Consider the following 12,655-nt stretch of genomic DNA (forward strand, 5'->3'; position numbering starts at 1 on the left):
AGGGGCTTAGAAAAGAGATGTGAATATTAGGGTTTATAGCAACTCAGATAAATTACAGGAGCAATGGACACAGTATGTTGGAAGTTGTGTAGAAAGGCACATTAAGTGGAGGGCTCAGGGGAACCCTCAACAGGCTACTGCTTGTTTGTTTAATTGAAGGAACCAGCAAACTTTAAGGTGTCTATTGAAATATATGATAACTTGAGCCACTTGTTACAGTAAATAGAATGTGATATCATCTCCCTCCACCTCAGATTATAGAGGGTAGCTTAGATCCCTTCAAAAATTAGGAGACTTGATATTACTGAACTACATAGGTCAGGACTTTGGTAAAAACAAAGTATTCTCAGACTTTGCCAATATATGGGCTGTCACTTTTTGTGTGGGAACTAAGAATGTGATTTTACTGAATATTTTACATGTTTGGAGAGGTAGAATAAGAAACAGAAAACTGGGAACTTTTTTTAAAAACTGGAGATCAAATTTAAATTATATCAAGAAACTTAATATTTAAATAACCTACTTTTACTTGAATTTTTTAATACAGAAATTAAATCACTCATATTTAGTCAGTATTTTACCTCTTAAGGCTTTCCAGCAAACCTGGCATTGATGATTCATGGCCTACATCAGATGATGAAGACTTACATTTTGAAACCAAGGTAAAATGTTCTTTTGTGAAAGTAATTTTCTTGCTCTTAATTTAGTTTCTCTTTATTATCTGAGTGTTGTTTTCATTCATGAATCACTGCCCCACAAGGTGGCTTCTTTTTTTTTTTTTTTCATTTTCGCAACTGAATTTACACAATCATTTGTCTTCATCTTTTTGACAAACAAAATAGGAACTACTTACATTGTTTGCCATTCCAGCCCATCTATATAAAATACTGCTCAGAAGTAAATTCTCATTTTCCCCTACAATTAAAAATTCACACAAGTATAAATCAGACAAGCACATTTTGAATTATAATAAATAATAAATTTAAATTTTATAGTGTTAGTTTTTTTTTCAATACTACTTTTAAGCTACTTATAGTTTTTATTTTTGGTTATCCTGGTAAAGAAAATAATCTAATGGATATCATAGTATTTGTTTAATAAGTTGTAGATAAAGGAAATAACATTTGGAAATATTATTGTGATATTGTATTTATTTTATACAATTTGATACTTGCTATTCTTAAAGCTGTTATTTTTTTTTCCATAGACTGTCCCGAAACTGAACTTTGCCAAGCTAATGTCTGCTTCTCAGCAATGCGGGAAAAACAGTAAGCCATCTGAAGACTATTTTTGTGTTATTCACTGATTTGAAAATACAGATATTCTTATGTACTCTTTACTTTGTTTTTACTATAGTACAAGCCAAATGTGCCATCATGAGACCAGAAAGTAGATCCTTATTTGAGGATAACAATTCTGAGAGTGAAAATGAAGATGTAGTTGAAACCCTTTCTAAGCCATCAGTCAAAGTCCAGGACTTTTCTCATCCTGCCTTTCCATCACCTGAGCCTCTCAAGTCTCTAGCAATCCTGGATCATACAAAAGTAAGTAATTTTGTTCTGTTTTTAAAACTTCACCCTCCATGCTTGTGTACATAACATTCCCCTGATCCTTACCGTGATGGAAAGAATCCTAGAAAGAAATTTAATTCCTTGAGATTACAGTAGAGCACAGAATAACCGAAGAGAGATGTACAAAGGATTGAGATTTATAAAGATTGATGAGAGGAAACAATTCTTAAGTATACTATTGTGGACAGAAAAAATGAGAAAGCAACTAGGAATAACAGCTAGATGAATAGAAAGATGAGAAGGATGAAGGGGAGAATTCATGTGAGAATAAGATAAATATGAAGATTGGATAAGACAGTGAAGATGAGAAAGATTATTAGTAAAACATGACAGAAATGTGGGATTAAGTGAAAGCAGGAACACTATCATAAAATATATAGAAATTATTTTATTTTATTATTATTTTTTAAAAGATTTATTTATTTATACAAGAACCGGGTATGGGAGGGAGAGAGGATTCACCAGAGACAGAGTGGGGAGCACAAGAGGCAGACTAATTGAAATATACTGCTGAGGGGAGCAGCGGGCGTGACAGGAGAGGTCTGAGGCACCAGGTGGGTATTTCCCCAGCCGGCCGGGATCAAACCCTCACTGCAGAGGCTGTGGGCAGCTCCACAGCGCTGCACCCAACCGCCTGCGCCACCAGGGAGGCACCGATAGAAATTATTTTAAATGCAAATTAACAAAGCCAGATCATAAAAACAATGTTCAGATTCTCCTGAATGTCTTATAGCTGATTTTTATGATGAACTGAAAGAAAACTTATTCCTCACTTTCTGTAAGGTTAATAAAATGATGACATAGTTAATATAACAAAACCTGTATTCATAGACAATAGAAAGTGAAATGTTTAAGGTCTTACTGATATTTTATGAATTTTGAATTTTTGGCTCTTCTGTTTCTTGTGGTTTCTAACTTTTATTTGATGGAGACTTTAATTCTTTAACTATCTTAGCTTACTGTTTGGTATAATCTTGGTGTAGGAATTTGATCTTTTTGAGAATAAAGAGAGGAAATAAGTTACCCATTTATTTTAGTCTTTTCAGTAATTAAAATTTCTCATTATGTAAATGAGGTTCTTAATCTCTGTCCATTAATGAGAAATTAAATTTAAGCTGCAGCACTCAAAGACAAAATAATATGAAAATAATTTTTTCTGTGAAGATTCTGATGTATCTTTTCCTAATATTATCTGTGTGTAATGAATACATATATGCACATCAAATGAATGGAATCACAATTTATGATTTTTACCCCTAATATAAATATCCTTATTGTTAAAGAATCATAAGGAAAGATTTCCAACAGGACATGCAAAATTATTTCTGGAAGATGATTTTCACTTTTTACATATCTGTAGCAGTGTGTACATTTCCTATTATTCTTGGGAAACTTTATTTACCTTATTTTTCATAGTTGTTAAGCCTAACATGTCAAGTCTTTCATACCTAAAACTCAGATGTCCTGATGACTTTATTATTCAATCCCTTTCTTCTTTCCTCATGTGAGTATTGGGTCTTGCTTGATAATTGTAGATATATTTGAAGACTTTTACATCTGCAACTTGTATAATTTCTTATGCTAGTTCCTTTCTCCAATCTTACCATTCTATGTGGCATAAGCAGAAAATGAGTTATTTTTGTGCTGTTCACAGAGGATGGGAAAACCATTTGAATTTTAAACTAGTGTTTTATATATTTTCTTGCATCAGAGTAATACTTAAAAGCACCACTTAATTCTGTAATTACACAAGCATATCTCCTTTAGACTTTAAAACTTGCCTTTTAAAATTAATTTTAAAACGGACTCTTTTTGTAGCATCTTGAACTAGTGTTTTTTAATGAAATCTTTTCATTAAGCTTAAAAATGTATATTAAAAATGTATATATACATTTGTTTTTACTTGTGAGGAGTACATTTTGTATCCTTGGAACAAATGTGAATTATGTAGCTGAAAAAATCCCATTTTCTCCCCACTGCTCTTATTTTCATTTTCAAAATTTTAGTGTTCAGTGTAGGCTTGCATAATTCTACCTGTTTAGTATAATTTACGAATACTTATCTTCTTAACATGTTTTCCTGAGTAGGGAACATCATTGCTTCCTGTAGTAGAAATATTTCTAATCCAAATGTATTCATGCAATTTTTCTTCTAAGTCTCCTGGTTCCTCAAATTTGATATATTTGAAACTAAAGTCATTTTCCCAAAGATTTTCCTCTATCCTGACTCTTTGTAATTTACTTTGACATCTGTTTTTGCCATTCTAGCAAATAGCACCCCTGAAACCCCACGAAGCAAGCAAAATCTTGGTTTTCAGTCCTCCTTGAAATCATCAATTCAGTCACTCACCAAACAATATTTTTGCTTGCTTAACATTTTTGATATCTTATTACCGTAACTTACTTTCTCACTATAGTTCTGAAATACTTTTCTCGTTTGCTTCCCTTGTATCATCTTCACAATGCCAACAGTGACTTTACTAACTTATATTTGCACTGATGTAACACCACTGTTTATTTAATCCATACTTGTACTTGAAGGGAAAGTTCATAGGCTCACATGACACTTGACTTTTTTTGGTTTGTCTCTGATTCTCTACTTTTATTTTTCCATCCCACTCCTAATAACTGAGTTCCTGTGTTACCACATTACCTTGATAGTGTCATTGACTCTCTTGCTTTGTATGTCATTATTTTGCTCCTATCACCTTTCCAGAATACTCTCACTCCCTTCTCCCTGCACTTGTTGTATATTTCAAGATACAACCCTATTCTGTGAGCTGTTCCTGAGCTTTCCAGGTACAACTAACTGTGCTCTCCTTTGTGCCCTGGTTGTAATTTATTCACCTCAGTTGAAGAACTAGTGAATTACACTTTTCTGTTCTTAATTTTCTTCATGTGTTTCTACCCTAACTGAAATATTGGGAGAATCTGTCTTTTATTTATATTTCCAGCTTTTTCCAGGCAGGGCTGGTGCCTATACTTGAGTATAGTAAATGTTGTGGATTTACTGATGGATTAGTTCAGTGAGTAAGCATGTGAATGAATGGTTGTTTTCTGAAGTTGGGTTTTTGTTTTGCCTTTACAGGAAGAAGCAACAAAGCCAGCAGTTGGAAATGAAGAAAAGGGTAATGATATTATTGATATTGCTCCACAAGAGCACATAAATAATTACAATTTGGCTTATGTTGATGGAGCACACAAAAATAATAGAAGTGGTAAGTGAGTGACTATTTATTAATATATTTCTATCCTTAAATGGTGGTATAAACAAACCTAAAGTTTCTAGATCCAAATGAGATATCCACTTCTTTCTATTTTTTTGAAGCAACATTGGTTTACAGCATGGCTTGTGTTTTAGAGGTACAGCGTCTCCCCCTGCAGGTGCTGTCTCTACTCCACAAACCTCACCAAAGCCCCCATAGTCCCCTGGGCTCCCATCCCACTTTGGTCTTGCCCCTTCCCCTCTCCCCCTCTAGTAGCCTCAGTAATAAAGTCAGTTTTCTAGGTTCTGTTATTGGTTTGACTTTATCTGACCCTTTGGTTTATTTCTCTATTGCCACATATGAGCGACACCATTCAGTATTTGCCTTTATTCTTCTGTCTTATTTTTTTTTTTGTAAGATGTATTCATTTATGCATACAAGAACTAGGGTACAGGCCAGAGGTTTTGGGGGTGAGAGGATTCACAAGAGACAAAGTGGGGAACAGAACAGGTAGACTGACTGAAATACACTGCTGAGCGGCGGGTGAGCCAGGAGAGGTCTCCCGCACCATGTGGGTAGCTCCCTGGCCGGGGATCGAACTCATGCTGCAGCAGCTGCAGATAGCTTCATAGGTTGTGTCTTAACCCCTTGTGCCACCAGGGAGGCCCCTGTCTTATTTTGCTTAGCTAATTCCCTACAGCTCCATCCATGGTATCTCAAATGGCAAGGGTTTATCTCTTTGTAATAGCCAAGTCGTATTCTATTGCACATATATACCATATATCCTGATCTACTCATCTGTTTTTGGGCACTTAGTTTCCATAGCTTGGTTATTGTCAGTAGTGCTGCAATAAGGAGTGCATGTGTCCCTTCAAATTAGTGTTTTTCTGTTCTTTGGATAGTCATCTAGGAGTGGAATTATTGGGTCATATGGTACATCCATTTTTAATATTTTGAGAAACTTCCAAACTATATTCCATAGGGGATGGAGGGACCAGTTTACATTCCCATCAACAGTGTATAAGGATTCCTTTTTCTCCACATCCTCACCAATGCTTGTTTCTGGATTTTGAGATATATATATACACACACACACACATATGTGTGTGTGTGTGTGTGTATGTATGTGTGTATATATATATATATATATATATATATATATATATCCTTGCTTGTAATTCATCTGCTCAGATTTTCCTCGCTGTTCAACCTGGGATGGTTGCATATTTCCAAGAATTTATCCATCTCCTCTAGGGTATTCAGCTTAACAGCATACAGAATGTTCATAGTAAAACTCTTATGATTCTCTGAATCTCTAAGATATTTGTTATGAATTCTCCTCTTTAATTTCTGGTCCTATTTGAATTCTCCCTTCTTTCCTTTGTGAGCCTATTTATAGGTTTGCCTATTTTGTTTATTGTTTCAAAGTACCAACTTTTGGTTTTGTTTATCTTTGGGACTGTCATTTTGACTTTTACTTCATTTATTTCTGCCCTAATTTTTATTATTTCCTTCTTTCTACTGGCTTTTTTTTCTTCTTCTTTTTTTCTAGTTCCTTACAGTGAGCTATAAGATTATTTGATCTTTTGTTCATTTTATATATGTGGGCCTGTGTTGCTATATGCTATATACTTCCCTCTTCATACTGCTTTTGCTATGTCCCATAAGTTCTGAAAGGTTTGTCCTCATTTTTGTCTCAAGGTATTTTTTAATTTACCTTTGATTTCTTCATTAATCCAGTAGTTACTCAGTAGTGTATTATTCAGTCTCCACATCCACATATTAGAAGTTTTTTCCTTCCTTCATTTTTGATTGATTTCTAGTTTGATACCATTGTGGTCAGAGGAGAAGCTTGGTATGATTTCAGTTTTTATGAATTTGTCGATACTTGTCTTGTGACCCACTCTGTGGTCAATCCCGGAGAATGTCCCATGTGCACTTGAGAAGAATATGTATTGAGCTTTTGGGAGGGTGGGGTGCACTGCCCTACGAAAGTCTTTTAAGCCCATATGGTCTAATTCTTTATTTAAGGCTACTTGTCCTTACTTTCTGTGTGGTTAATCTGCCCATTGGTAAAAGGGAATGTTGAACCCCTAGCCATGAATGTGTTTTTTCCAAAGTCTATATTTATATTTGATAGTGATTACCTTATATATTTCGATGCTCCTTGGTTTGGTGAGTATAATATTGATGAGTATTATGACTTCCCGATGTGTTTTTTCCTTAAATCATTTATTGTGTTTATCCCTGTCTCTCATGTTTTTCAGCTGGAGATCTATTTTTATCTGCTATTGTCCCATTTGCTTGTGGGATTGTTTCCCAACTCTTTAGTCTGAGCCTGGAGACAGCAGAAAGTTAGATTCTGTTTTCTAATCTAATCAGTCACTCTGTGCCTTTTTGAGCTCTGTACTTGACAGGAATAATGATCTTGCATGTCTTTGGTTAGGCTCGCGAGTGTTCTTTCTCTGTGTTGTAGTGTTCCTCTGAGAACTTAGGTTGCTGCTTGTAGTGTTTCTTCACCTCCCCGTTATTTGCTTTCTAAATATTAAAGCTACAGAGCTTCTACATTTCCGGTAGATGGCACTGTATGTCAGGGAGAAGTAAAATGTAGCTGGGTCATCAGTGAGTCGGGGTGGGGCTGAGAGGGGTGGTCCCAAAGAAGTCCATCACTAGTGATAGTTGTGCATATGGGCTGGGCTTATGCCTGTGTTACCTCCATTTGTACATAACCCCTAAGGGTGTATCCCTCCTTCCAAGTCAACCAGTCAATATCTATTTCCTTTAATTATTTTTCTTTTGCTTGCTTTCTTCATAAGTATACCAGCTTTTTCTTCCTGAAACTTCTTCAACCCTCTGAAATTCCTTTCTGCTATAATATTTTATGGAAATATTCATAAACATAGACTTTTTAAAAATAATTCATAGTAATAGACATTGTCCTTAATGTATCTGTACCTATGTTTTATAGATATGATGTCAGAATTAGGATTAGGAGAAGAGGAAGATACAGAATCACCTTGGGATTCCGAGGTACTGTCTTTTATCAATTTTTTCCCACTGTAAGCATTGAATGACATTAAAACATAAAAGACTCTGATTTGACTTGATTTTTCTCATCTCTGTATTTCCCATTAAATTATTTCATTATAGATTTAATATATAATTAATAACATGCCAAATTTAATACTACTTCATAGTACAATGCTGCTAATTGGCAAGAGTGAAATTTTATCATACAGGAATCTAAGAAGTAAAATAAAATAGCAAATTAAACACAAAGGATGTGGGGGGGGGAAATATATTAAGAAAAGAACAGAAATTCATGAAATTGAAAAACATGTACTAGAGAAAATAATTTCTAATAATATTGTTAAATATCTAACAAAACTGATATTAAAAAACAAGAGAAAATAAAAATCATCCATATCTAGTTCACACAAACACTTATTTTTTCTATTTTAACATTTATGATTTTTTTTAAATAAATTTTATTTTTATATTCCCCATACAATTGCAACCCCCTTATTTTGACCCCAATCCCTCCCCTCCCTGCCCGTCATCCCCCATAGAGTGTCTCTGGTTCATAGTTGTTTGTTGATTTTGATATTTTCTTTCTTATAGTTATTCTTTTTCCTGGTCCCTGATTTAAGTTTTCTAGATTCCTGCTATGAGTGAGACCATCCAGTATTTTTCTTTTTCTTTCTGGCTTATTTCGCTGAGCATGATCTCCTCCAGCTCCATCCATGTTGCTGCAAATGGCATGTGTTTATCTTTTTTGAACGCTGAGTAATATTCCATGATGTATATGTACCACATCTTCTTGATCCAGTCATCTATTTTTGGGCATTTGGGTTGTTTCCAAAGCTTAGCTATTGTAAACAGTGCTGCTATAAACATAGGGGTGCAGGTGCTCTTTGGAATTGATGTTTCTGTGTCCTTTGGATAAATACCTAGGAGTGGAATTGCTGGATCATATGGAAGCTCTATGTTTAGTAGGTCAAGAAATCTCCACACAGCTCTCCATAGTGGTTGGAGCAGTTTGCACTCCCACCAACAGTGCAGGAGAGTTCCTTTTTCTCCACACCCTCGCCAACATTTGTTGTTGCTAGTTTTTTTAATATGTGCCATTCTCACTGGTGTAAGATGGTATCTCATGGTAGTTTTGATTTGCATTTCCCTGATGACAAGTGATGTTGAACATTTTTTCATATGCCTGTTGGCCATTTGCATTTCCTCTTCAGAGAAGTTTCTTTTTAGCTCTTCTGCCCATTTTTAACAGGACTATTTTCTTTGTTGTTGTTGAGTCTCATCAGCTCTTTGCAGATTTTTGTGATCAGTCCTTTATCATTAGTGTTGTGTGCAAAAATGTTCTCCCAGTCGGTGGGGTTTCTCTTTGTTTGGGTTATTGTCTCTTTTGATGTGCAGAAGCTCTTTAATTTCATGTAGTCTCAGCTGTTTATCTTTACCTTCACTATCACTGCTTTGGGTGATGTGTCTGTAAAGATGTCTTTTATGTGCATATCACGTAGTGTTTCGCCTATATTTCCTTCTGTGTATTTTATGGTTTCAGGTATTATGTCTAGTTCTTTAATCCATTTTGAGTTGGTTTTTGTGCATGGTGTGAGGTAGTGGTCAAGCTTCATTCTTTTGCATGTAGCAACCCAGTTTTCCCAGCACCATTTATTGAACAAACTTTCTTTGTTCCAATGCATATTCTTTGCTTCTTTGTCAAAGATTAGTTGACCATAAATCTGTGGGTTTATTTCTGGATTTTTCTATTGAATTCCATTGGTCTGTGTGTCTGTTCTTGTTCCAATACCATGCAGTTTTCATGATTATGGCTTTGTAATATAGTTTGAAGTCTGGCAGTATGATGCCTCCATTCCCTTCTTTTTTGTTCAGGAGAGCTTTGGCTATTCGGGGTTTTTGGTGCTTCCATATGAATTTCATCAATAATTGTTCTATTTCTTTGAAGAATGACATTGAAATTTTGATTGGAATAGCATTGAATCTGTATATTGCTTTTGGTTGGATGGCCATTTTAATAATGTTTATTCTTCCAATCCATGAGCAGGGGATGTCTTTCCATTTCTTTGTGTCTTCTTCTATTTCTTTTAACAGTGTTTTATAGTTTTCTTTGTATAGGTCTTTTACCTCTTTCATTAGATTTATTCCCAAGTATTTGATTTTTTTGTTTCGATAATAAAAGGGATTTTTTTTTAATTTCTTCTTCAGATTTATTGTTTGTGTATAGGAAGGCTACTGACTTGTGCGTGTTGATTTTGTATCCTGCCACTTTACTGAACTGATTGATGAGTTGAATTAGTTTTTCTGTGGAGTTTTTGGGGTTCTCTGTGTATATTATCATATCATCTGCAAATAGTGATAGTTTGACTTCTTCTTTTCCTATTTGGATTCCTTGTATGTCTTTCTCCTGTCTATTGCTCTGGCTAGGACTTCCACTATTATATTGAAAAGCAGTGGTGAGAGTGGACATCCTTGTCTTGTTCCAGATACTAATGGAAATGCTTTCAGCTTTTCACCATTCATAGTGATACTGGCTGTTGGCTTGTCATATATGGCCTTTATGATGTTGAGATATGTTCCTTGTATCCCAAGAATTTCAAGGGCTTTTATCATGAATGGGTGTTGCACTTTGTCGAAACCTTTCTCAGCATCTGTTGATATTATCATATGGTTTATATATTTCTTTTTGTTGATGTGTTGGATAACGTTGATTGATTTTCGGATGTTGAACCATCCTTGTGTCCCTGGAATGAATCCTACTTGGTCGTGGTGAATTATCTTATGGATACATTGTTGGATTCTGATAGCTAAAGTTTTATTGAGGATTTTTGCATCAGTGTTCATTAGGGAGATTGGCCTGTAGTTTTCCTTTTTTGTGTTGTCCTTGTTCGGTTTTGGTATTAGTGTAATGTTGGCTTCATAGAACGTGTTTGGTATTGTCCCTTCCTTCTCAATTTTTTGGAAGAGTTTGTGAAGGATAGTCACTAATTCATCTCTGAATGTTTGGTAGAATTCATTTGTAAATCCATCAGGTCCTGGGCTTTTGTTTTTGGGGAGGTTTTTGATTACCATTTCAATTTTGCTGCTTGTAGTTGGTCCGTTTAGGTGTTCTATTTCTTCTTTATCTAGCTTTGGGTGATTGTAGAGTTGTAGGAATTTGTCCATCTCCTCTAGATTATTGAACTTGTTTCCATATAACTGTTCATCGTAGTTACTGATTATTCTTTTGATTTCTGCTGTGTCCGTTGTGATTTCTCCTCTTTCATTTATGAACCTGTTTATTTGTGCTTTCTCCCTTTTTTCCTTTGTGAGCCTGGCTAGGGGTTTGTCTATTTGATTGATTTTTTTCAAAGAACCAGCTCTTGGTTTCATTGATCTTTTGGAGTGTTTTTTTAGTTTCAATTTCATTTATTTCTGCTTTGGTTTTTATTATTTCTTTTCTTCTACTGGTTTTGGGGTTTTTTTGTTGTTCTTTTTTCTAGATCTTTGAGCTTCGAGATTAGGTTGTTTCTTTGAGTTCTTTCTTGTTTCTTGATGTGAGCCTCTATTGCTATATATTTTCCTCTTATTACTGCTTTTGCTGTGTCCCATATGTTTAGGAAATTGGTGTCCTCCTTGTCATTCAATTCAAAGAATTTTTTAATTTCTTCTTTGATCTCCTCATTAGTCCAGTGGTCTTCCAGTAGTGTGGTTTTCAATCTCCATGAGGTAGGAGAGTCTTTGCCTTCTTTTTATGGTTTATTTCTAGTTTGATGCCTTCATGGTCAGAAAAGATGGTTGGTATGATTTCAATCTTGGTGTATCTGCTGATGTTTGTCTTGTGCCCCAGTATGTGATTGATCCTGGAGAATGATCCGTGTGTGCTTGAGAAAAATGTGTACTCCGTTTTTTTTTTTTTTTTGGGTTTAGTGTTCTATAGATGTCTGTTAAGCCCAAGCACTCTAGATCCTTATATAGAGCTTTAGTGTCTTTACATATTTTTTGTCTCGTTGATCTATCCATTGTTGATAGTGGTGTGTTGAAATCTCCCACTACGTATGTGTTTTCTCTGATGTCTGTTTTCAGAGATGACAATAGTTGTCTGATGTATTTTGGTGCTCCTTCGTTTGGTGAATATATGTTAATGAGTATTATTTCTTCTTGAAGTATTGTCCCCTTGATCATAGTGTAGTGACCGTTGGGGTCTCTTTTTATCTTTTTGAGTTTGAAATCTGTTTTATCTGATATAAGTAGAGCTGTTCCTGCTTTCTTTTTTTGTCCATTTGCTTGTAGGATTGTTTTCCATCCTTTCACTTTGAGTCTATTTTTATCTTTTGTAGCTAAATGTGTTTCCTGGAGACAGCAAAAGGTTGGGTTTTGTTTCTTAATCCAGGCTGCAACTCTGTGTCTTTTTTTATTGAAGAGTTTAGTCCATTTACGTTTAGAGTTAATATTGATATGTTAGCATCTCTATTTGCCATTATGTTTGACTTTCCTTTGATTTTATTTATTCTTTTAATAACTTTTTTTTTTTTTTTGGCCTTCTTTCATTGTTATTCGTCCCTCTGAGGTTCTGGCTTTAGGACTCCTTGTAGTATTTTTTGGAGTGGGGGTTTAGTTGTAATGAAATTCTGGAGTTTCTGTTTGTCTGGGAAGGTCCATATTCTTTCTTCAAAGAGGAAGGAGAGCTTTGCAGGATAGAGTATTCTTGGTTGGGATCTGTTTTCTTGGAGTCTGTTGACTATGTCCCTCCACTCTCTCCTTGCCTGTAGTGTTTCTTCGGAGAAGTCTGATGTCAGCCTGATTGGCTTTCCTTTGAATGTTATCTGTTTCTTCCCTCTTGCCAGCTTCATTATTTTTTCCTTGTCCTGGA

The 12,655-nt window shown here is 35.1% G+C and overlaps 1 protein-coding gene across 1 annotated transcript in view; it reads left to right on the plus strand.

The window, feature by feature from the left end:
* The window catches only part of ANKRD26 (ankyrin repeat domain containing 26), a gene marked incomplete at both ends in the record, with an annotated part of 93,859 nt that overhangs the window by 23,716 nt on the left and 57,488 nt on the right, over window positions 1-12,655 (plus strand). Inside the window, 5 exons of the mRNA XM_084254062.1 lie at window positions 590-662; window positions 1,208-1,268; window positions 1,357-1,544; window positions 4,659-4,788; window positions 7,745-7,806. Coding sequence (XP_084110188.1) covers window positions 590-662; window positions 1,208-1,268; window positions 1,357-1,544; window positions 4,659-4,788; window positions 7,745-7,806 — 514 coding nt within the window. The remainder of the gene's footprint in view (window positions 1-589; window positions 663-1,207; window positions 1,269-1,356; window positions 1,545-4,658; window positions 4,789-7,744; window positions 7,807-12,655) is intronic.

The sequence above is a fragment of the Talpa europaea genome (assembly GCF_964194135.1).
Source record: "Talpa europaea genome assembly, chromosome: 14".
Classification (NCBI taxonomy): domain Eukaryota; kingdom Metazoa; phylum Chordata; class Mammalia; order Eulipotyphla; family Talpidae; genus Talpa; species Talpa europaea.